Source organism: Tenrec ecaudatus, chromosome 10 (assembly GCF_050624435.1).
Source record: "Tenrec ecaudatus isolate mTenEca1 chromosome 10, mTenEca1.hap1, whole genome shotgun sequence".
In the NCBI taxonomy this organism is placed as follows: domain Eukaryota; kingdom Metazoa; phylum Chordata; class Mammalia; order Afrosoricida; family Tenrecidae; genus Tenrec; species Tenrec ecaudatus.
Genome location: NC_134539.1, coordinates 111220590 through 111244999, shown reverse-complemented (window position 1 = coordinate 111244999; position 24410 = coordinate 111220590). Strand labels below are relative to the sequence as shown.

Sequence of the window (24410 nt, the reverse complement as noted above, 5' to 3'; positions counted from 1 at the left end):
GGCAGTAGCTCCTCGTGCCGTGCCAGCGGTTAACCTCCAGGCACCAGATAGGAGCTCACTAGCCCCTCCCTTCACACTCTGTTCTCCTTCCACCTGGCTGCTGCCTCCCTGCCCCTGTGGCCCCAACACCGAGCTCTCTGTTCACGGCTTGCACTCTGGGCACCTGCTGCCCTTCCTGTGCTTGTGGCTGTATCCTCCATGCCCTTGACTGCCTGGTCTGGCTGCTGCTGCGGGTCAGCTCTTGGTAGATGCGACGCCCTCCAAGAAGCCTTCCCCAGCCCCTCAAAAGCAGCTGACTGCTTATCCCCTGAGCTCTGCGAGACTGGTTGTTCCTCCTTTAGCATCAGGGCCAGCCCCCTGCTCAGTATGTGAGTGACCGGATGGCCTTTGGGGACAAGGCACAGAGGGAGTCCCCAAACAGCTCGAGGCCTGTGCCCTGCCTCCCACCCCCACCCCAATCACACCAACAGCACGGCGGGGACAAGCCCACCTTCTGGAACCAGTCTCCGCACAGCCATTCTGGCCTTTTCACAAACTCACCTCACCTCCCTTCTCGCTGCTCGGGCCCCTCACCTGTAAAACAGAGGGTGTTACTCCATTTCCCACGTGCGATCAATAGTAGCGTTCCCAGTCTCCACTGGTACCATCGTGTTCAGGTGTGAATCAGATGCCCGGGCGCAACACACAGGGAATGCTCTGGGGCGTTTAACGCCGTTTTTACTGCTGCTCGTGTCGACACAGCTGTTGAAATGAAGGTGGAGTAGCCCGGAGTGCATCCCCAGTTCAGAGATGGTGATGCCCCAGCATCTCTCCGTGTGGGAGCCTGTGGGAGGGCGCGAGGGCCTGCAGGCCACGCTGCCCATCCCAGTGCACCTTCCTCACATGGCCCCAGCTCCACCAGGCTCCGACCTGATGTGGGAGGCGCCCAGGGCTGTAGGCCCGGGAGGCCAGGGTGGGACTGGGTGGAGTCCGTCAGCTGGAGACTGTTTATTTTCAGCTGAAGTCTCCAGCTATTTGATTATTCATTTCTGGGCGAAGGGAAATTGGCATCTCTGCTACTTGTCTTCTGAGATCACCCCAGTGCCAAGCCACTGTCGCCAAGCAACCTCTAGTTCCCCAGCTAATGAGTGAGGCAGGCTGCGCTGGGTGTGGGGCCCTACCACCCTCAGTGCACCGCCAAGATGGCAGCAGCTGGGTTGGCCCAGGTGGCCGCACCTGGCTCACCTGCTGCTGCTCCCTTCAGCAGGGCAGGGCTGACTGGGTGGTATTCCCACCTGGGCACCCAGCTTTATCCTTCTCCAAGGGGTGAAGGGCAGGGAAAGGCCTTTCTTGGAAAAAGAAGACTCTCGGTTTTCACTGGTTTAAAAAGCAACTGTCTTGCACGTCTCTAGGAGCTGGGGTACCAGTGCTCCTCTGCTCCTCCTGGAAGAGGAAATTAACCCCACTCCTCTTGACCCCCTCCCAAGATTTTCATTTTAGAAAGTCTTATCACCCCACACCCTCCTGGACCCGAGACCTGTACCCTCTGCTCTTGGCTTTTCCCCAACCATCTTCCTTCCTGACTTCCTTGGGCCCTGCCTGCGCCTGCCTGCTCTCCTGGGAGACTCCAGGCCCAGCCAAGTCTGTCGTCACCCTCTAGCCCCCTGCAGTCGGTTGGGCTCCTTGAAGACTCCCCATGAGGATTCAGCCACTTGAGGAGTGGTCTGGGGGTGAGGCTAATAAGCACAGCCCACCTTCCCAGCCTCTGGGTGGGAAGCAAACAATCACAGCAGCTCAATTCCTTGGCTGCTTCCCTGGGGGAGGCCCGGTCACACCTGGGAATCTAGCAAAGACTACCTGCTCAGAACTCACAGGGGCTAAGCTGGTGGCGTCATGGGTTGCGAGTTGGGCTGCCAACCAAAAGGTCAGCAGTTCCAAACCACCAGCCACTCCTTGGGAGAAAGAGGAGGCTTTCTCCCACGACGTTTTACAGAAATCCACAGAGGGAATTCTGCTCTGTCCCACAGGGTCCCGATGAGTCAGAAATGACTCGATGGCGGGGAGTCTGTCTGTGAACGCTCAGAAAGTAGGTGGCAAAACCTTCCTTAATCAAGGAAAGACACCCTGGCAGAGGAAGGCGGACTCTCCCTGCCCCAACATTCCCCCGAGGAGCAGCTACTGCCATCGGCTGGTATTTTTACTGCGTGCCTGTGTCTTAGGGCCTTGCATGTACTTTGAAAATGCGCCATGTGCACACAGGTGTCATCGCTTACATATTTCGCATTCAACATTCTCGTTCAACATTTGTTTTAAAACTGGCGGGTGTCGCTACATGCACGTCTTGACTGCAGTGTGCTCTGTGGGCTTCTTGGCGGGTGAGCCAAAAAATGTAAAATTAAGCAGGTGAGATTAATCTGAGTATATGTTATTTAGGCCAGTAGATCCAAGATAGGGTCATTTTAATGGCTAACCAATATTTTTTAAATGATAAATGAGATCTCTAATACTTTCCTTTTTTAGACTAAGCCTTTGAAATAGTTGGTATTTCACAGGTAGAAAAAACAACCAAGTTCACTGCCATCAGGTTGATTCTGAGTTAGTCAAAACCTACCCAGGGTTTCTGAGACTGTAAATCTTTATGGGAGCAGAGAGCCTCATCTTTCTTCTGCTCAATGGCAGGTAGGTTTGAATGGCCAACCAGTCAGTTAGCAGCCTATCCCCCAGGACTACACAGCACACCTTAATTTAGCCACTTCATCGTTCATATATTCAGTAGCCACATCTGGGCCAGTGGTTGATATAAGGAAGTGGATTTGCCAAGCAATAGGCTGTGCATATTTTCAACTTTATTATTAGGTATCTAGCTGCCAGGGAGCCCTGGTCGTATTAGGGCTACGCATCGGGCCACGATCCTCAAAGTCAGCGGTTCAAAACCTCCAACCGCTCCAAGAGAGAAAGACAGGGATTTCTCCTCCCTTACAGGGTTAAGTCTTGGAAACTCACAGGGGCAGTTCTGTGCTGTCCTGTTGAGCTGTGGTGAGCCAGCGTGGACTCGTTGTCAGTGACTGCCGTAGAGTGGAGTCTGACTGTGGGCAATCTTTTTTTTTTTTTAAACATTTTATTAGGGGCTCATACAACTCTTATCACAATCCACTCATATACATACATCAATTGTATAAAGCACATCTGTACATTCTTTGCCCTAATCATTTTCTTTTTTTACATTTTATTAGGGGCTCATACAACTCTTATCACAATCCACACATATACATACCTCAATTGTATAAAGCACATCAGTACATTCTTTGCCCTAATCACTCTCAAAGCATTTGCTCTCCACTTAAGCCCTCTGCATCAGGTCCTCTTTTGGGATTTTTTTCCCCCCTTCCCTCCCCGCTCCCCCCTCCCTCATGAGCCCTTGATAATCCACAGATTGTTATTTTGTCATATCTTGCCCTATCCGGAGTCTCCCTTCCCCCCCTTCTCTGCCGTCCATCTCCCAGGGAGGAGGTCACATGTGGATCCTTTTAATCAGTTCCCCCTTTCCAACCCACTTACCCTCCACTCTCCTAGCCTCGCCCCTCATACCCCTGGTCCTGAAGGTATCATCCACCCTGGATTCCCTGTGCCTTCAGCTCCCATATGCACCAGTATACATCCTCTGCCCTATCCAGTCCTGCAAAGTAGAATTTGGATCATGGTAGTTGGGGGGAGGAAGCATCCTGGATCTGGGGGAAAGCTGTGTTCTTCATCGGTACTACATCGTACCCTGACTGACCCATCTCCTCTCCTAAACCCCTCTATGAGGGGATCTCCAGTGGCTGACACTTGGACCCTGGGTCTCCACTCTGCACTTCCCCCTTCATTCACTAAGGTATATACACATACATATATATAGATATATACATATACACACACACATATATATATATATATTCTTTTTTTTTTGCATGATGCCTTATACCTGGTCCCTTTGGCACCTCGTGATCGCACCAGCTGGTGTGCTTCTTCCATGTGGGTTTTATTGCTTCTGAGCTAGATGGCCGCTTGTTCACCTTCAAGCCTTTAAGACCCCAGACACTATCTCTTGATAGCCGGGCACCATCAGCTTTCTTCGCCACATTTGCTTATGCACCCGTTTGTCCTCGGCGATCGTATCATGGAGGTGTGCAGCCAATGATATGATTTTTTGTTCTTTGATGCCTGATAACTGATCCCTTTGGGAACACGCGATCACACAGGCTGGTGTGTTCTTCCGTGTGGGCTTTATTGCTTCTGAGCTAGATGGCCGCTTGTTTATCTTCAAGCCTTTAAGACCCCAGTCACACTCTTTTGATAGCTTTCTTCGCCACAGTTACTTGTTCACCCGCTTGGGCTTCAGCAGTTGTGTCGGGAGAATGAGCATCATAGAGTGCAAATTTAATAAAAGAAAGTATTCATGCATTGAGGGAATGGACCGTGGGCAGTCTCATGTACAGCAGTAAGGAGACATTGCCTCGCCCTATGTTATCCATGCAATCTCCAGCCGTTTCAAGTCCATCACTATAGCTACTGTGCCAAGCCATTTCCCTGAGGAGTGCTGGTAGCATAGTGCGTCAGTGCTTGGCTGCTAACCAGCAGGTTGCCAGTTCAAACCTACCAGCTGCTCTGCGGGAGAAAGCGCTGGCCACCTACTTCTGTAAAAATATGCAGCAGAGTCAACACTGTGGGGTCGTTCTATCCTGTCCTTTAAAGTTGCCACGAGTCAGATTCAATATAGTGGTTCGATTTGGCTTTTAATGACATGACCAAAGTGTAAGCTACTCAGACTGTGTTCTGTTGTGAACGACAAGGTATCGACGGGCCAGAGGACCAAGCTGTCCCATCTGTCTTTGTCTAGAAGCTCCGCTGAAAGCTCTTCCAAGGGGTGATCCAGCTGGTGTTTGAAATGTCAGTGCCATCGATCACAGCCACATACAAACTACCACAGCACAACAGGCTGGCAGGTGGGTGGTGGTCAGCCTTGTTAGTGCCAGTCGCTCTCCAATGACCAGGGTTCATGTGCACCTGCGCGTTCGCTGACACTTGGAATGGCTAGAGTTAAGACATTCTGGCCTGGCTGATGGCATCATGGCCTCTCATGGTGGTTTTCATTTGCATTTCCACCCTTTCCTCTGATGAGAGGAGATGCGGTCACCCAGTCCTGAGCAGGGCTTTCCATTGGTTTGAGGAATTAGCTTTACTAGCCTCAGCTTCCCCTGTGCAGAAAAGGATGGTGGGATCTGCCGGCGCTGGAGGAGGCCAGGCCCCCTGGTCTTAGATTGGGGAAGGTTCTGAGTGATGTGGAAATGTGTAAGGGGACCGAGAGCTTGGCCCCCAGGCGGCCTCTTGGAGGTGGAGACTGAGCCTTCCAGTGCAGTCCCTGCCTCTCCATCTCTTCTCCATCCAGCTGATTTCAGGATGTGGAGGAAGTGTGAGGCACTAAGGGACTCCAAGCCCTGTGAGACCTTGAAGATGCTAAATAAAACTAAACACGGATGAGCTGAATCTCTAGCGGGTGACAAAGGCCCCCTGCTGACACACACACACACACACACACACACACTCTACCCCCTGGTTAACCTTATTGGCTGAGCCCGTTGCCATGGAAACTGCCAAGTTCAAAGGAATCCTGTAATATGCGCTTCTCTGCCTAACCCCCTTCTTGCCAGCTAGCTCTTTGGAGCCGAGTTGAAGGTTCGGAGCGCTCAGGGGGTTCCCTGTGCTCCGGTTAAGCTTTCATCCATTCATTAACCGCCCCTCCCACCTGTCTCTTCTCCCGCAGGCCAGCCAGCTTGGCGTGTACAAAGCGTTTGTGGATAACTATAAAGTCGCTCTGGAGACAGCCGAGAAGTGCAGCCAGTCCAACCATCAGTTCCAAAAGATCTCAGAGGTGGGCGCCCCCCATGTCCGGTGCTCCCCTAGCCCTTGGGCCAGGCTGCTTGGCCCCACAGCTGCCAGCTCAGGACAGGCTTCCCTGCAGGGTAGCACTCAGCCTGACATATGCTTGGTAGCACCTATGACATTTTCTCTCTTAATGTAAGGATATTGATTGATTTTCCCTTTAAAAAAAAAATCGTTCCATTTAGAAAGAGGAACAGCGGTACAAAGGGTGTTCTCCCACACCATGGTGACCTGAGCAAGTCACTTCCCTGCCCTGGGCCTTTGCTTCCTCTTCCGCAGTGTCCAGTGTCTGGACGAGGCGCCCAGACATGCTTGATAAGAGTCCCCAGGGGCCTTGGTTTAAAATGCAGGTTCCCAGGCGCTTTCCCTGCAGCTTCTGATTCAGAAGGCTGTGGGGCGGGGCCCCGAAATCTGGATGTCAGCCAAGTGCTGCTGATGACCAGAGTTCTCTAAAGATCAGGGGCATTTGAGGAAGTGTGGGTGAAGGCTGTCCTTTTAAGACCCTTGCAAGGGGAAGAGGTGGGGCCAGGGCACCTCTCGGGGCTTCTCTGCAGGGCAGTCCTGTGGCTGCATCGGCTGAGAGAGGGGACCATTGCCCTAAGTCCATTTCCAGAGGCACCCCTTAGCCACTGGTTTGAACTTCTGGATGATGCTGGATTGGGGTAGGGGGCTTGGGGGTCAGGGGCGGGGGAAGCAATACTATTCCTGTGGTTTTTTCAGTCCTGCCCCAGGGGTCCCTGTTGGCCCTGGGCTTTCCCCACCTCAGCCCTGATGCCAGGAAAGTCAGTGAGAGGCAGGGTCATTTTCCTGAAACTACTGACATCACAGGTGATGCCCAAATTTGGAACCAACCGGAAGGCAACACAGGAGTTACACAGATGGAGATCAGCACACCAGGCTTGTTCCTGGGAGGGGAATGCGTAGTTGCACCTGGGGCCACACTGGGCCTGTGCACATTTGCTCTCCAGAAGGGGCCTTTCCAAGGAACCCTGCTAGGGCTGTGAATTAAGCATTGGCTGCTAATCAAGAGGTTGGTGGTTCCAGCCCCACAGCCGCGCTAAGGAAGGAAGGCGAGGCCAGTGGGGACAGGCGACCACAGGCAGGCCTCTAACCTGCCCCTCTAACTCAAGCAGGGGAAGGACACAGGATAAGCTCAGATGGCTACTGACCCATGGGTCCTGAGAGACCCACCCACTTGCTTTCGAGGGCAGACCCTCTTCATGGGCTCCGAAGGCTGGAGGACCGGCTGGCACTCCAGCTCCCACCCCTGGAGGCTCTGACCTGCTTCCTAGTGGATCGCCTGTTCCCTAATCCTGGGGAGAAGCCCCTGCAGCCGGCCCCAGCAGCCCCTCACAAGGACAGAGCCCTGCTGGCCATGGCCTCCTGCCAGGTGGCTTCTCACCCTGACTCACATGCTGACGCTGTCACTTCCTGCTGGCACTGCCACTTAATTACTGCAATTAGGCCCTTCTCTGCAGAGTGATTTCATTCCTCTAAGCCACACTGGAGGGAGGGCATGCAGAACGACTCCCTGAGCTGGGGATCCGGGCGCCAGGCAGCAGGAACGCAGCCTGGAGAAGCCAAGTGCGCGCGCACACACACACACACACACACACACACACAACACACCCAGGCCTGTGCTTCCCGGGCCCTTGGGATTTTCTGTCTTAGAAACCGGAGGCGGGAACCGAGTGTGGCCTCCTGCTGCTGTCTGGGCATTTCCTGCCTTCCAGGCAGAGCTAGCAGCCTCACCTGGTCCCTGACCTTGTCCTCACCTTGCCCCCTGGTTAACTGCTGCCACCCCCATTCCAGGCCTGGGCACTGAGCCGCCCAGCAGGGATAGTGTTACGGACATGCTGTCCCCCCACCTGAGCTGGGCCGCGCTGCTCTTCCCCATCAGAGAGTTGGTGTGGATCACATAAGCCCTCCCTGAATCCACCGCAGCCGCTGCTTAACCGCCACCCTGCCCAGGGCTCCTGCCCAGTCAGAGGACTGTGGGGCCATTCTTGCACAGGCCTCCCGTGGAGGGTGGGGAGTGTCCAGTGAACCAGAGGCTGGATGAACGCCTCTTCAAGGTCAGGGGACGGTGTCCCTGGGTGTCCTAAATGGCCTGCCCTCAACCCCTCACCTAAAGAAACCCACTGTTGGCCGTGCTGCGGAAGAAAGGGCTCCTGGTCTCTTCCCTCAAGAGTCCAGCCCAGAAAAGCTGCCAAGGACCCGTTCTGCTCTGTAACACACAGGGTGGCCCCGGGTCCCAGATCAGGACAGACGTGGCTGGGACAGTCAGGGCCCCACACCCAGGCAGGCAGGACCACTACTCGGGGGGCCCTGTGGGCTGCTGGGGCATGGAAGTAGAGACCTGCTTTTGCCCGTGTGCTTTTCCGGAAGCCCACCCTCGGTGTTTGTGGGAGGGACTTCAGGGGATGGATCTGAGGCGCACCCCCACCCCAGGTTTTCACAGTCCTAACAACCTGTTGTGACTCTGGGACCAGGGAGGCGCCTGGAGGACACGGGTGGTGGGCACAGCGAGAGCCCCACGTGTGCTGGCATCCTCTGTCTCAGGCTGGCTTTCAGAGCCCCCCCTTAGCCCCCCCACCCCCGCCAGTCACGGCAGGGCACAGTGCGGTTGGGTGCTGATACCTCTCATTCCCTTCTGGCAGGAGCTCAAAGTGAAAGGCCCCAAGGATTCCAAGGACAGCCACACTTCGGTCACCATGGAAGGTACCCAGTCTCAGTCACCTTCCTTTGTCTGGCTCTGTGGACTGTGTGAACGCAGTGCCCTCCCTGCTGGCGCGTGTAAGTGCCTGGGTGTGTGAGCCTGTGTGTACGAGAGGAATCCAGCCTCCCGTGTCCCCAGGCAGCCGGCCAGCTACAAACGTGCTCATCCGAAGGGTGCCAGCAGGCTCCTCAATCCGCTGCTGCCGCCGCCTCTCCTCCCCCTCCCCCCACCGCGCCGCGCGCTCCCCTCCCCTCCCCTCCCCCCTCCCCTCGCTGGAGGAGCCCTGGGAAGCAGCGGGGCTTGATTCTGGAGGCTGTGCAGCAACGGGCAAGGTAGCTCGGCGGCCGAGCGGCTGGTGGGCGCCGGGGAGCCCGGAGCGATGGCCTTGCGCTCGCGGCGAGGGGACGCAGGCGGCCATGGAGATGCTCCTCATCGTCCGATTCTGCTGTAACTGCTCCTACGGTAACCCCGACCCCTCCGCGCCCGCCGCGGGGCGTGTCCCGCCTCCCCGCGCGCTGGCCAGCCAGGTTTGGGGGGCAACCTGGAAGAGAGAGTTGGGCGTGGTTTTGCAATGGCAGGACGGCCAGGCTAGGAAGAGCCAGGCACCCCCCGAGGGTCTCTGGACAACTAGCGGGTTAGTGGTTGTGTGTGCATGTGTCCGTGTGTGTGCGTGTGTGTGTGTGTCCGTCCAGGTAGAGAGTTCTGGATGGTGTGGAGAGCGGCCGAGCAGCGTGTTGGCCCGTGTGTGGCAGCCTACCCGAGCAGCGGGGAGAAGTTGGGGGTCTCTTTGTTCCCAGAGAGAGAAGGTGGCGCGGTTAGGGGATGGTGGGCGGCGTGCACACGCTGCCTGGTCCCCCTCCCTGCCGGTCCGCCGGGGTTGGCACAGGGGGAGAACACGGATGCGGTTGGGAGATGGCTGGGGCTGCTGGGGTGGGGGGTTGTTTCTCGTCGCGGGAGACCCCCCAAGCTGCCTGGAAGGCTGGCAGTAGATGTCTGTCTGTGGAAGAGGGGGTGTGGCTGGCTGCGGCTTGGTGAAGGTCACACCCACCCCAGCGTGCAAGGGACCTAGGGCACTCTCCTTGCTGCCCCTCTGCTGGGGCTTCCCATGGCGGTCGCATGCAGGTATGGGGCCAAGTTACTGACAGGAGCTTCACCGACCTGGCTAGGTGCTGCCCAAGAGCTGTGAGGCAAAGAAAACCTTAGGGGTGACCCTGGCTATGGCTGGCAGGGCAGCAAGGGGTGCAGGCAGGAATTTCTGGCCCACCTGCTGCCCTGAGCTCCCGTGGAAGTGGAGTGGAGTGGCAGGTGGCTGGTTCTAAGACGCCCTCTTCCATCCCACCAGGCATCATGCCTCTGTACCCTTCTCACTCATTCCTCTCCTTGTCTCCGTGGTAACCTGGAGCTTCCCCCGAAGGCAGGATGAGGGAGGGGCAGCTTCAGGAGGCTTGGGGATCACAGGACTGGAGGGGCTGGGTACGAGGCCACCCCCTGTGTCAGGACCCCTCATGAGAGAGATAGCCCCAGAGGCCACCCTCCTGCCCTGTCCCTCTCTGCTGCCCAGCAGGACAGCTGTGGGATATGAGTTTCAGGCCAGCAGGTACTGAATCTGACCCCTGCCCAGATCTGCCAGCCTGGGTCAGAGGGAGGAGCTGCACTGGACGTTCAGGGGGAAATGCTCCTTTGCCCTAGAAGTCGGCCAAGTCTCAGGATGTCTTCCTAAAAGGGAAATGCGGGGCGGGAGGGGGTTGGACTCTGCTTCCTCTTCTCTCCCCACAAGGGACCCTGGGGCCTTAGTGAAACCGGTCTGGTACCTCACATAGTGTGGGCCTCATGACATGGTCTTTGTAGTCAGCTCCTAAATAGGGATGTGGAGAGAATGCTGTGCTGGCCTGAAGCAACTGGGGTCTTCTGGGTCAGGAGTGTGGGGCCTGGGGTCCCCCCAGTGACTGAGCCACCTGGAGCTCACTGGCCGGCCCGTGTCCCCAGTACTTACTGAACACCCATCTGTAGGTGGCGCCATGCCAAGTCTGCAGTGGGGAGGGGGGCCCTCACCTGGAAGGCAGGACCCCCTGGCAGCTGTGACCTCCTCTTTTACCCGAGGTTCACAGAGCATTTTCAGGAGAGGCCACCACTGTGATTGTGAACCAGTGACATGAGCTGCTCTGAGCCTCAGTTTTCTCACCTGTAAAATGGGGCTGTAGGTCATTGCCTCCTTTTTGAGCCCAAGTAGATAGTGCATGCAAGGCCACTAACAGTGCCCCTGGGTACCAGGGAGAGACCATTTTGCTCTCTCTATAGTCTAACTTGTAGTGGGAGGGGAGCTTCCATTTGTAAAGGCCCTGGTCAGGGACTCCCTGGAGGAAGGAGAGAGTTTAGAGCAACCATTCTTAACCTGTGGGTCGAGACCCCTTTGGGGATTGAACGACCCTTTCACAGGGGTCACCTAAGACCATCAGAAAACACACTATGATTTACATGATGATTCATGACAGTAACAAAATGACAGTGATGATGTAGCAACGAAAATAATGTTATGGTTGGAGGTCACCACCACATGAGGAGCTGTATGAGAGGGTCGCGGCATTAGGAAGGTTGAGAACCGCTGCTCTAGAGATTAATGGGTGTTCCCAGCAGGGGGGAAATGGTATGGTGAGGGGCAGGAAGAAGGGGAGGGAGAAGGTAGAAGCAGGGGTTCTTGGGGTGGGGGTTCTTGACCCTGATTTTGAAGCAGAGAGCAGGGCTCATAGGAGTGCCGGCAATGGGCTATCTTCACCTGCTGGTTTCTCATGTATGTGACTGGGCCCTGGGCCCTTGGCCTACCCCTGGCTGTCCTCCTTCCACCCCACCAGACTTCAGGACACAGTCCCAGGCCAGGCAGGTGGACACCGGAGACAACTGTGAGCATATTAATAACCCTGCGGCCACATCACCATTTGTGCAGGCTCAGATTAATCAGAAGCTGTCCTCCTAGGCTGGCTGACGGTGCAGCAGTCTGCTGACTGGGGCTGGGGTCCAAGCCCGCCTGCCAAGGTTTGCTGACCTGGCCCTTGCCTCTCAGGTCTCTGTGGTTCTCTGGGTGGGTTTCCCCACTCCGCCCCTAGATAGGCTGGGCCAGAGGTGGGCCCAGAAACAGCCTCAGGAATGGGTAGGTAGCTGGGCTCCACCCTCACTGTCCCAGGTGGCCCAAGTCCTGCCACCTCCTCGTATGAGTTTCCGTAGCCCATCAGGATCGAACCCACGGCCGTCAGAGCAGTCCTACCGGGCAGAGTAGACCTGCTCCACAGAGTCTCTAAGGCGAGATGGTCCTGGAGGTGGACTGCATTGTTTGTCTCCTTGGTGCAGCTGGTGGGTTTGAACCACCGACCTTCCAGTTAGCAACCCAATTCTTAACCCCAATGCCTGGGGGAGAGGCTTAGAAACCGCCCAGTAAGAAAGGGCTGTGAGTCATGGAGCAGGAAGTGTGTTTGCATACACCTGTGCCGGGTCGGGCAGCTGAATAAGAGAGATCGGCAGTTCAAATGACCCGGTCCATGGGAGAAAGGGGAGGCTTCCTAGCCCCACAAGGCTGATGGTTTCAGGAGCCCTCCACCCCAGGAAGTTCTCCCTGCCTATGTAGGGCCTCCAGGAGTCGGAATCAACTCGATGGCAGGGAGATTTATACATCGGAACCAGCAGGGCTCTTACCATGGGCAGGCGGGCACTCGGGTCCCACCACTCAGAGACTTGGGGATTGGTTGATGGGATGGGGGAGGAACAGGCAGATTATCTTTTCCACGCTACTACCCCCTTCTCCCTCTGTGAATCTAATAGGCACCCAAGTCCATCTAGGGAGGTGGTTCTCAACCTTCCTAATACCACGACCCTTTCATACAGTTCCTCATGTGGTGGTGACCCCCCAACCATAACATTATTTTCGTTGCTACTGCATCACTGTCATTTTGCTACTGTTATGAATTGGGTGACCCCTGTGAAAGGGTCGTTCAACCCCAAAAGGGGTCTCGACCCACAGATTGAGAAATGCTTATCTAGGGCCAGGTGGCCACGTCTTCTCTGGGGCCAGCAGGTTGGTCACACAGGTTATTTATAGCCATGACTTTGGGGCCTCTGACTTGGGCACATGCATGTTGGCACTGGGCACCTGTCACAACCTGGTCCTGTGGGACTCCCACTCCAGGGTCTTCCTGGGGCAGGAGACCAGAGACCATGACTCCGTGCCAAGAAGTGTCCAGGTGCAGGACTGAGGCTGAGCCACTATGTGGAGAGGGGCAGGCTCAGCTGCTGTATCAGAGGAGCATTTGGGCAAGTATTGGTCTGTCAGCTGCTGCCTCCACCTGTCCCTGCTGAATCCCAACCACCCTCACCTGGTGTCCGGGCTTCGGAGGTCACATAGGGGTGGGGAGGGGAGCTGTTACCTTCAAGCTGCATCAGCAATCACAGGAGAGGGCTGGCCCTGCAGGAAATCTTTTCCCCTTAGGCCAGTCCTTACTTGAGAATACTCTTTCTGTGGGGATCTGGCCAGCCTCTTGCTCTGGGGGTTGGGAAAATAGAGGGGGCCTGCCCATGGAGCTGAGCTCCTTCAGATAGGATTGGGGGGGGGGTGGCGCAGGGTCAGGCTGGGGAAGCTGTCTGGACCTTCCCCGTTCTGGAGTCCAGTCTGTAGCCCTGCCCCTGCTGGCACCCTGCAGAAGATGGCTGGTGTAGGGACACCTCTGCACCTGCTGTAAGCCCGGGACCGCCCTAGAGGGGGATGAGAGGAGGAGGCAGGGGCAGGGAGGTGCCAGGACTGTGTTTAAGTGTCTGCTCCCTGCTGTCTGGTTTGTCCTGCGGTGGGTCCCCAAGCGTGGGGACCCCTTGGGCTTCGTGCGAATGGAGGAGCAAGGCAGAGGGGGGACAGAGCTGCTGAGGCCTGCCACTGCCCCTGTGTTTCATCCACTGTCCCCTCCTCTCTGCTTTCCCCAACAGCTCTGCTCTACAAGCCCATCGACCGAGTCACGAGGAGCACCCTGGTCCTGCATGTGAGTGCCAAGCCCCCCACCACCAGGGTGGGCTTAGGAGTCGAGGGGGCAGAATAAGCTCAGGAGGGGGACTGCTGAGCAGAGGGTCCCTGGCTGTGCGTGCCTGATTTGCTGTAACCATGCCAACCGAACCAGGGCCTAAATTTAGCTTGGCTACCAAGCTTGACTTTTGGCCAAGTGCTTCCTCAGAGGCCGGCCCTTCCTGCCTCCCCAGCCCCTGCCGCGTGGTCTCTGCTGGCATTGAAGGAGCAGCTGTGGGGTGAGAGGGAGTCTCTCCCCAGCTGCTTGGTGAGATGAGGCTCCACCTGGCCCCCCAACCCCCACGGGAGCTGGCTCTCAGGTTTGCTTCATTCAGGCACAACCAGCTTATAGTGTGGGTCCCTAAGGGCCCCCTAGGAGGTCCTTCAGTGAGCTTTGAGTCTTTTAGTTGATCCTGTGTTCTCCCCCACTCCCACCCCGCCCATTGTCTTCTCCCTGAGCCCCTGGTCTGTCCCCACCGCTTACCACCCACCCCTCCCCAGGACCTGCTCAAGCACACGCCTGCAGACCACCCAGACTACCCGCTGCTCCAGGACGCCCTCCGCATCTCCCAGAACTTCCTGTCCAGCATCAACGAGGACATCGACCCCCGCCGGACTGCCGTCACCACCCCCAAGGGCGAGGTACGTGCTGGTGGGGTCAGCCCCCATCCCTCTTTCCCTCACACTGGCATTCACGGTCTCTACCTCCAGTCACCCAGCAGCCAGGGGCTTCCAGGCATTGCCCACTACGTCAGGGGGGAATGGGGGCCCTGGGACTTCACTCTCTGGCTAACATGGAAGATACTGGTGCTGTCTGAACGGGCGGGGCTGCCTTTGAGCTGCTCCAGAGCGGACCCCCTGAGCCGGAGCTGGAGAGCTGGCTGGTCAGCAGGAAAGGCTGGGACTGGAGGTGGCCAGGGCCTCTGTCTCATCCCCGCACAGCTCTAATTCCCCAGGGGCCCTGCTTGGTGACCGGGTGGCTGGCACCTTAGGCAAGGGGAAGCGATTTGAAAAATCCGAGGGATAGGTCAGGGAGAGTCAGCAGCTGGCCCGGATACAATGGAGGTAATGAATCGGCACTTAGGAGTGAAGGCTGCCCGGCCTGGTGCGCCCGGTTACATTTGCAAGGCTCCGGTGTCAGGGAAAGGCAGTAATGAGGGAAGAGAGGCCCGGAGCGTGGTTAATGGGGCATCGAGAGCTGTCACCACACATGTAATCTCAGCCCCGGTTTGCCTCTCCCTGCGATGCCATGCACACTTCGCTATGGGGGAGAACTGAAAATGACGGACTCAGAGCACGCCTGCGCTTCCTGGGCACCTCCGCAGCATCGGTAGATGCTCAGGGTCCTGCCGCAGCACGGGAGACCACACAGGCCACGATGCACGCAGCCAGGCATAGGGTGCCGGATGCATGCGGAGACGGAGGAGCAAGGCTGCGGCACTGCAGAGAAGCCCGCGGGCTCTGAGGGGCTGAGAGGTCCCCCCGGGGGCAGCCGCTCCTGACCACCCGCAGTCCACTGCGGCAGCCTAGTGTTCCCCGGTGAGCGAAGGACTCACCCCGCATGGCACAGGCAGCCCCAAGTGGTGACTGCAGGGCTCAGACTGGATCACTTTCTTGGGCTCAGCTGGGAGGCCCTCCCCCATTCCCCCAGGAGGCTCACAGGGGAGAACCAGCAGTCCTGGACACAGGTCCATCAGGTGGGTGCTGCAGCAGTGTGTAAAGCAAAACTGCCGTTTCTCCCGCATGCCATACTAGGTACCCGCCAGAGGCCAAATTGTGGGGGGTGGCCCACCTTGCGAGGCAGACGGTGCCCCTCCGAGACACGGAGAGGTCAGAGAACTTGCCCCAGAACACGGCTGACAAGCGGCCAAGCCCTGAGCTCACAGCCCAGGTCCTTGTGACTCAGAAAGAAGCCCGCCCCCCGCCCCCCAGCTGGATGGGCTCCCCAACCACACTCCCCTCTGAGCAGACGGGTGTGGGTGTGCATCTCCCTCAGACACGGCAGCTGGTGAAGGATGGCTTCCTGGTGGAAGTGTCGGAGAGCTCCCGGAAACTGCGGCACGTCTTCCTCTTCACAGACGTCCTACTGTGCGCCAAGCTGAAGAAGACGTCCGCGGGGTGAGTGGGAGACAGGCCTTTTCACTTGGCTAACCCCTCAGCAGCAACGTAAAGCGCTGTCTCGGGTCAGATGCATGGAATTTCCATCACCACCCTCGCCTTTTTCTCAGCTAAACCACGTTGGGAGTTGTAACCCCAGCACACCCACATCATGGCAGACCCCTGGCAGCCGGCCTCCTGCTGTATTTCTTGCCGGTCCTGGTCAGGACCTTCTGGCGCTTTCTCACGGAGTGGGAACCGGAGGGAACACAGCTCTGGGGCTCTGCTTTTCCCATTACGTGGGGCAAGCTTTTTCCCCCCAGTCGAAGCTTCATCTTCATGATCACCCTTTTTGCTGCGTGACCTCGCGAGTGTAGATGCCGCCATTCACGGAAACACACCTTTTATTAGACATGGCTCCATTACTGCCAGCTGCAGTGCCGTAAATATCCGTCAAACCCACCATTTATTGAGCACTTTCTCCCGGGCCAGGCCCAAGACAAATGGCTTGTGTTACATTATCTCTGAGCCTCCTTGGAATCCCACAAAGCAGATGTTCCTATCCCCATCTGACAGATGAGGGGAAAGCCTTGGAGAACTTGAATGTGTTGCCCAAGACCTAGAAGTGGGGGAGATGAGATCCAAATCCTACTTGGAGCCAGGGTGGCATGGTTGTGAAGCATTGGATTACTAACCACAAGGCTGGCGGTTCAAATCCACCAGCTACTCCGTGAAAGAAAGATGAGGCTCTCTGCTCTCCTTAAAGATTTATAGTCTGAGTATCTGCAGAGTTCTCTGTCCTTTAGGGTTGGAAACAATTCTACAACGGTTTTGTCTCACCTGAAAGTCATTTCTATACTCAGCACTGTGTGCTCACTCTGTGCCATGAGCAGAAGAGGTTCTTCACCATTCACTCACCTGTTCTTCTGTTTACATTTTACACTGACTCATCACCTGCCCTGTGCCTAGTACACTGTCTTACAGGCTAGGGGGAGACAAGCCGTGTGCTCTGTGACACACTAAGGAGTCAGGTTAGTAGGTGCAAACCGCAGTCCTGCGGGAAGTCAGAAGGAGTGAGTATCGTGATCTTCAATAGAGATGACTCCCTGGAACTAGATGAGATTTCAGATAGGTGTAAAGCAGAGATGGCGATACTAAGCACACACATTCCTGCCTCCAGTTCTTCGCCCAGAGAAGCCATTACTAATCAACTGCAGCACTCTTTCCTGCTGGCACTGGATACAGCTTTATACTCCTTAACCCCCCACCCCCAGTACGGTGCTCCCACGTGACCTCTGTTGATCAAGGTTGACGTTGAAACTAGCGTCCGTCTTCTGTGTGTAGCATGAAGGCTGATGGATGTGAGCTAAGTGGATAGGCTAGAAGGAGCACAAGGGAGCGGGATGGGGAATAGGAAAGAGCGAGCCTGACCAAGAAGTTCTTGCTGGTGCCCAAGGGGCTCAGGACGTTTAAAGATAAGAGCGTGGCGACGCCAAGGGCTGTGGCTGACCCTCGGACCTGCTGGGTGTCCTGTTTCAGGACATCTTCAGGCTGGTGGGGGGGCAACTGCTCTGACCCACGCGATGTAGTTCTCGATCTGGCATCGTGGTCGGTTATGATGACTTCCCCAGTTTGTATCCCCAGTGGGCTCTTCCAGGACACAGGCCTGTGACAGGCTCCCTTTCAGGTGACTTCAAGCCTGGCATCCAGGCTTGGCGAGCCAGCTTCCAAGGGACTCAGGTGGGTCGCGCTCTGGCTCTCTCACAGGAAGCACCAGCAATATGACTGCAAATGGTACATCCCCCTGGCCGACCTCGTGTTCCCATCCCCTGAGGAGTCTGAGGCCAGCCCCCAGGTGCACCCCTTCCCAGACCACGAGCTGGAGGACATGAAAATGAAGATCTCCGCCCTCAAAAGTGAAATTCAGAAGGAGGTGAGTAGAGCCTGTCATCTGAGCCGTTTCCACTGTGCACCTTGGTCCCAGGTGTACCCAGGGAGGACGAGGGGGTGGGGAAGACTTCAGGTGGGGAGTCATACCGGGGAGGCGGGAGTGCAAGGCCTTGAGAAGTGCTGTGCTGGGGGAGCCCCTGGTGATGGCCCATTAGCACCAAGCAGGTAGAGAGAGAGCTGAAGACACAGGCTTTGGCTCAGGATCAGTGATGGCCGTTTCCTGGACAGCGGTGTAGACTGGACACTAGAAGAAGAGCAAGAGGAGAAGGCAGCCCTTCTCACGGGCCAGTGGGACACATTCAAGGGAAAAGGCCCCAGGAGGCTTCTCGGAAACGGGCCCATGAATGAGGGAGGGGACTTGGATTTCAGGCCTCGCGTGTTCAGTCCAGCAGTACATTGCGAGCTGCACCTGAAAGGGATTTGCTTTCTAATCAAGTAGACGTGGGGCGCTCACAGAGAGTTACCGGGCTTGAACCTCAATGGACATCTCAGTGCTCCCGCAGGCAGAGAGCGTCCTGACCATGCTCACGCACCACGGTGCCAGGACTCAGGGCGCCCACGGCTGTGAGAGCGGAACCGGCCGTGGACGCTGCAGCCCACTTGGAACCAGGCCAAAGAAGAGGGCGCTGCGCATCAGAGCCCCTGGGCTCTACCTGGAGCCCACTGCGGGCAGCCTGGGGAGCCTTGTATCCAGAGCCTTGTGGAAAACGTGCAGGAGGAAAGCCTGGAGGGGCCTGCCTCTCTCCCTCACCTGTGCAGGCTCGGCTGGCATCTGACTTCCCCAGAGCCTTTCCTGGCATCCTGCGTTAGACCGGGTTGACTAGAAAAACAAATCCAGTGATACTCATATGTGTGTAAGAGAAAACATCTCAGCCCGGTCCAGATCAAGTCCATTAGTCCCATATTAGCCCATATGTCCGATACCAGTCTGTAAATTCCTCTTCAGACTGACGCAACACATACAATGGAAGATAACCAGCCAGTGGGTGGAAAGTCTTGTGGATCCAGTGGCGGTGGAAGCATCTCAGTGCTGGCGTGGGTCTTCACGTGGCTCCTCCAGCTCCAAGGCTCTGGCTGCCATCAGCATGGCTCCATGTGGCTTGCCAACAGGAATGTGTAGCAAAGAACCTGTGTCTTAGCCTGTGTCTGTCCTCCAACGAGCTATTTCTCTCCATAGCGCCTCCAAATGAGGTCATCCAGCTGCGCCCTGGATGCCAGGCTAAACTCCACCCCTTCACTCCTGATAGTCCCAGGTTGACACCAAGTGACGTGACTACCACACCTACCCCGGGCTTTCTTCTCAGCCTGGGCTGGTCATCCTCCTCTGGCTTCCCGTGTCTGGCTTTGCTTCAGTGATCCCAAAATTAAACTCCGCACTGCCATCGGGCTGATCGCAGTACACAGAGACCCTGTAGGACCGGCAGCGCTACCCCTGCAGGTTTCCAATGCCGTAGGTCTTTACGGAAGCACTCGCCCACCTCTTTCTCCGGCACACTGACCGGTGGGTTCGGACCACCGGCCTTTTGCTTAGCAGCGAAGTGCTTGAGCCCTTGTGCCCCAGGCCGCCTGTTTGAATGATACAGAATGGAAACCCCATGTTCCACTCTTTCCCAGTGCCGTGGGAACTCCAAGGAGGGCAGCTGTTCCCTTCCGTTCTGTGTCCCCAGTACTTGTCCCAATGTCATCGAATCTGTTCCAGCTCCTAGAAGCCCAATCCTAGGAAGAGTCTCCCAAATGGTAACTGTGAGGAGCTCTGGGTGGCATCGTGGGTCCCCATTGGCCTGTTAACCACAAGATCATCGGCAGTTCAATCCGACCAGCTGCTCCTGGGGAGAAGAAGGAGGTGTCGTTCTAGTTAAAGGTGTCATTCTTGTTAAAGGTTTTATAGACTCAGGCCCCCCAGGGAAGTTCTCCCCTGTCCTGTAAGGTTGCTGTGGGTCAGAATTCACTACCCAGCCATGAGGTTTTAGGGAGAAATCTTTATCGGAGTAGACAGCTTCGTCTTTCTTCCACAGGATGGCTGGTGGAATTGAGCCTCAGACCCTGAGGTTATCAGCCAGCGCCCAGTGCACACGCACATATTAAATAAGAGCTTAGCACACAAGTGTTGAGAAGTGTATGGCTTCTGAGGATGCCTTTCAACCCAGAACGTCTTTCTCTAGAGAGAGAGGAGTGGAGAGGAGGGCCACAGAGTTAGCCCAGGGGTGTTTGGGCCAGGGGATGTACCGAGAACTGAGGGTCTGTCTTGGGGAGCGGCTGTCCAGAGCCTGTTTGTCTCTCTGGCCCATGTTCCTGTTTCAGGCCTGGGTGGGACAGGTTTTGTGCTAACAGGAGGCTGGCTCTCCTGAAAGCGGCCTCCTGCCCCAAGTGTGCAAATGTGTGCAGCCAAACCAGTGCCCACCGACCGCTGCTGGCTGCTGAGGGACCACGTGCCCTCCGGCCCCTGGTCCCACGGAGGAGGGAGGAAGGCAAGCCTAGGACGGACTACAGCATGATGGGGGGCACAGGAGACCCCCAAGGCCATTCTCACAGTCATAGAAATAGTGATCGGCTCTTTTAATTACTTGTTTTTTAAAGAAAAGATTTTTTTAATTTCCAGTATAGCGTTGGCTTGCCGTAACAAGAGGCTGCTTTTTTCCTCTGCCCTGGATGAGCAGTTTTCCATCCATCTTCTCGGCTCCCTGTGCTAAAACCTCCCTTTGTTATGGATTGGGGGTGCCCCCCCCCAGCACTCCAGAGGAAAGCTGTGCTCCAGCGGGTTTCTAGTGGCTGCGGTTTTAGACGGACGGAAACCACAATGCTTTCCTTTCTGGGCCCTCTGGTGGGACTCGAATTCCCAGCCTTCTGGTTGGTAGTCCAGCACATTCGTGGTTGGCATCAGCCAGGGGCTCTGTGCTGCTGCTGCACCCCGCCCCCCCAAACCCAGTACTGTCGAGCTAGCTGCCATCCCACTCATGGCAGTCCGCCAGGACAGGGCGGAGCGAGCTGCTCCTGCGTGTTCTGGGGCTGTTGATCTTTCTGGAGAGCGGCTGATGGGTCTGAGCTGCCCACCTTGGGGTGAGCAGGGTGCATTCATGTATCTTTATTATTTTTATCTTACTGTTTTTAAATTTTTGTTAAAAGATCGTTTTACTGGGGGCTCTTACAGCTCTTATAACAATCTATGCATCAGTTGTATCAAGCGCATTTGTACAGATGTTGCCATCATCCTTTCCTAGACGTTTAGTTTCCATGGACTCCTTGGTATCAGCTCCTCCCCCCTCCCATGTATATATTTAAATAAGGAGCCCAAACGACCTGTGCTGTTTTTCGATGACAACCTGTCACTGGAGAGTGCCGCAGAGTGCCCTCCGGGTTGGGCAGATTGGACAGCTGCATAGTCTGTGCTCCGAGGCGGCCCCCACGTGCGTGTGGCTGTTTGGCTTGTTCCTGGTCTTTCCGGACTTACAGCACTGCCGGTCTCTCTGCTCCATTCCCTGTGAGGAGCAAGCCCTGGTGGAAGGTCTCTGCCCCGAACTGCCAGGCTCCCCGCCCCTCGGAAGAGGTTGCCTGGGGTGACGCTTCCCCGGCAGTGACTGAGAGTGCCACCACACTGACTGTGACACTTTTAGTCTGTCCCTAAGTCAAAGCCGCCTGCAGAGGCGTGTGCTCCCTGACGTGTGGGGACTGAAGCAGGCAGATGAGTGTCTCTACGGGAAGAAAAGGTGTCTTTTTCAAAGACTTTTTCAAAGACAGCAATCCCACTCCCAGGCATGTCCCCCAAAGAACTTGAGAGCCAGGCACTCAGAGGCCTGCCCGGCAGCCTTCCCTGCAGCAGGACTCGCAGTGATTTGAGCCGGGAACCACAATGCGAGATCCTGCACCACCCAGAGAGGACGTTCTGATGCGTGCTGTGATGTGGACGGACCTTGGGAGCCATAGGTTGAGAATAGAAACCGGGCACCCAGACACCACCCTGGATGACCTCACTTCCCTGAAATAGCCAGAATGGGCAAGCGGGTAGAGAACACCCAGGCAGGTGGGAAGAGGAAGTGGGGGCCTTGCTTCAGGGCACACCTACTGAGTGTTTGTTTGGACACCAATTGCGGCACAGTATGGCGATGCCATTATTGCCACTATGCACGAAGAAACAAGTAGCTGGAACAGCAGATGTTTATCTGGAACATACTGTATATACTCGACCATACCATATGTACCGTATATAAGCCAGTTCAAATATCAGCCAAGGCACCAAAACCACATTAAAAATGTGCTGGAAAAACTCAGCTTATACACAAATATATACGGTACATATAATCTATGCACGTCATCAGAATAAGACAAAACAGACACAGGTACTTGGAAAATTGGAGATGAATGGTACCTGGGAGAGCAGGAACAAGACACCAAGGAGGGTGGAGGGTGGGCTGGCTGGACAGCAGGGTGAGATGCCCAGCTGCCCGGGGAGGGATCCTGGAACCCAGCGTTGGGAGACTCATGTACCAGGCCTTGGGGCTTGGCAAGGGAGCATCGTCCTTAGACCCACTAGTGAGCAGCCTTGTCTCCTGCAGAAAGCCAACAAGGGGCAGGGCCGAGCCATCGAGCGCCTGAAAAAGAAGATGTTTGAGAATGAGTTCTTGCTGCTGCTCAATTCGCCTACCATCCCGTTTCGGATCCACAATCGGAATGGAAAGGTCAGGAAGGGCCGGGTGGGACAAAAGCAGCCCCTTTCGTTGGTTCCAGGGCTGCCCACGCAATGGCTCCTGCCCTCCTTCCCACCCACCCCATCCCCACTGGGCTCCAGTTCTAGACTCCTCCAGCCCTTGGTGTGCAGCCACTGCCCTCTGCTGGCTTCCACCGGCACTGCAGCTTTTGTTGCTTAACTCCCCACCAGAAGGAAGCCTTCTCTAATCCCAGGATGAGGGCGCTGTGTGTGGGGTGGTGGCAATGAGGGAGGAGGGGGGACAGGATCCAGGAGTAGATTTGGTGTCGCCATGGTCATCCCACTGAATTCTTCTCTCCTCTTTTCAGAGCTACCTGTTCTTGCTGTCCTCGGACTATGAGAGGTCGGAGTGGAGAGAAGCAATTCAGAAACTGCAGAAGAAGGGTACCCCACTCCCAACCCCCTCCTCCTCTGCCTGTCCTGATCTGGGACGGGAGGCAGGGGTGGACATTCATGACTATATGCTTTTCGATTCTCACAGGCACCTAGTAAGGTGCCAGGGAAGGTGGCCCTTCACTGAGGCACAGAGAAGTTTAGTGTTTTTTTGAAAGTGTGCAATGAACCAGCATCAGGACTGTGAGGGGGCCCCAACACTCGGAGGCGTCCTCAGGACCGACTTTGCGATTGTGGAAAATATTAAAGACAGACAGCAGGGCACAGGGGCGCCTCGTCCCATGTCAGGACTGAGCGAGTGAATGTATTTTCCAGTGGGAGTAATAATGGGGCTTATAGATCTTTCATAAGACATGCACGTCATACAGCTAACTTACACATAATCAATAGGTAATATAAGCAGGTAACGTAACAAACAAGCAATCAGATGAGTCAGCATCTTGACCTAGTGCTAGTTGACCTCGGGCCCCCCCCTGAGCCCTCCCCAGGGGTGGAATCTCTGATCAGTATCAGTCAGCAAGAGACGTCAAGACAGAGTCAGCTACATTTTACGGTGGGCTGGCTCTAGAACCTGGCGTCTTTTATCTACAGATCACCTTTCGGCGTTGTGAAGTAGCCGACACACAAATGATCCATCTTACATGGCAGCTCCTTTATGGGGGGCTATTGGAGGGACTGGGTCCAGTCATGGGAACACAGATTAAGACATTTCTATCTCATCACTGTGAGAGTCTTCTCCCACCAGAGTCAGCTTCCAGAATTACAAGCATGGATGGTTAGCCCGTTCCCTTCTCATCCAGTCTCTGCTTACCACAGGACTGAACTCCTGCATGCGGCTGTTCGGTTCCTCTTGCTCACATGCCTCCCGTTCCCAGACACGACTCTTCCTACCCTCACCCCTCGGAGAGCAGCCACGATGGTTCCCGTGTGTGTGTGTGTGTGTCTAAAAGGCTGTCAACCACCCCCCACCACCACCAAGACTGATCCCTCCCTAGAGCCAAGCCGTGTCGTGGAGCAGCCCCCAAAGAAGACCAGCGGGTCTCCGTGGACCTCTAATGGTATTCTGCTTCTGTGGGTTCTCTCTGCAGACCTCCAGGCCTTTGTGCTGAGCTCGGTGGAACTCCAGGTGCTTACGGGGTCCTGCTTCAAACTGAGGACTGTACATAACATTCCCGTCACCAGCAATAAAGATGGTAAGAGCCGGGGCTGTGGTGGAGCCTTTCCATTAAGTGCGCAGCCGGTGGCCTGACTGTAGACGGTTAAGTTCTGCTCAGCCGGGAGGGGGGCACTCAGCCCTCAGGTCTCCAGAAAGCTTGATGGGATCATTTCACAGTGAAGTTTGAGCCCCCACCCCCACGTGGCCCCCAACTTCTTCCTGGGCACTGGGACCCTGTGGTTCCTGTGTTGTGAGGCAGTCAGAAGATGGGGCAGTGGGGTGAGGTCGGATGGACGGAAGTCGTGTGTGAGCAACAGGACCAGGAGGTTCCAGAGACAAGATTGTGGAAGGCCTTGCGTACCACGCAAGGGAGTTAGGCATTCATGCTGTAAGCCGGGGGACGCTGCGGTGGTTTTGAGCAGCTGGGAGCCGTGACCAGGGCTGGGAACTGACTCCA

The 24410-nt window shown here is 56.1% G+C and overlaps 1 protein-coding gene across 3 annotated transcripts in view; it reads left to right on the top strand.

The window, feature by feature from the left end:
- The window catches only part of ABR (ABR activator of RhoGEF and GTPase), a 216054-nt gene that overhangs the window by 151656 nt on the left and 39988 nt on the right, over positions 1-24410 (top strand). For all 3 annotated transcript variants that reach the window (XM_075561252.1, XM_075561253.1, XM_075561255.1), the window contains 9 exons: positions 5783-5890; positions 8562-8622; positions 13583-13635; positions 14157-14297; positions 15652-15773; positions 17520-17685; positions 22253-22375; positions 22713-22788; positions 23886-23990. In XM_075561252.1, the coding sequence (XP_075417367.1) occupies positions 5783-5890; positions 8562-8622; positions 13583-13635; positions 14157-14297; positions 15652-15773; positions 17520-17685; positions 22253-22375; positions 22713-22788; positions 23886-23990 (955 nt within the window). The remainder of the gene's footprint in view (positions 1-5782; positions 5891-8561; positions 8623-13582; positions 13636-14156; positions 14298-15651; positions 15774-17519; positions 17686-22252; positions 22376-22712; positions 22789-23885; positions 23991-24410) is intronic.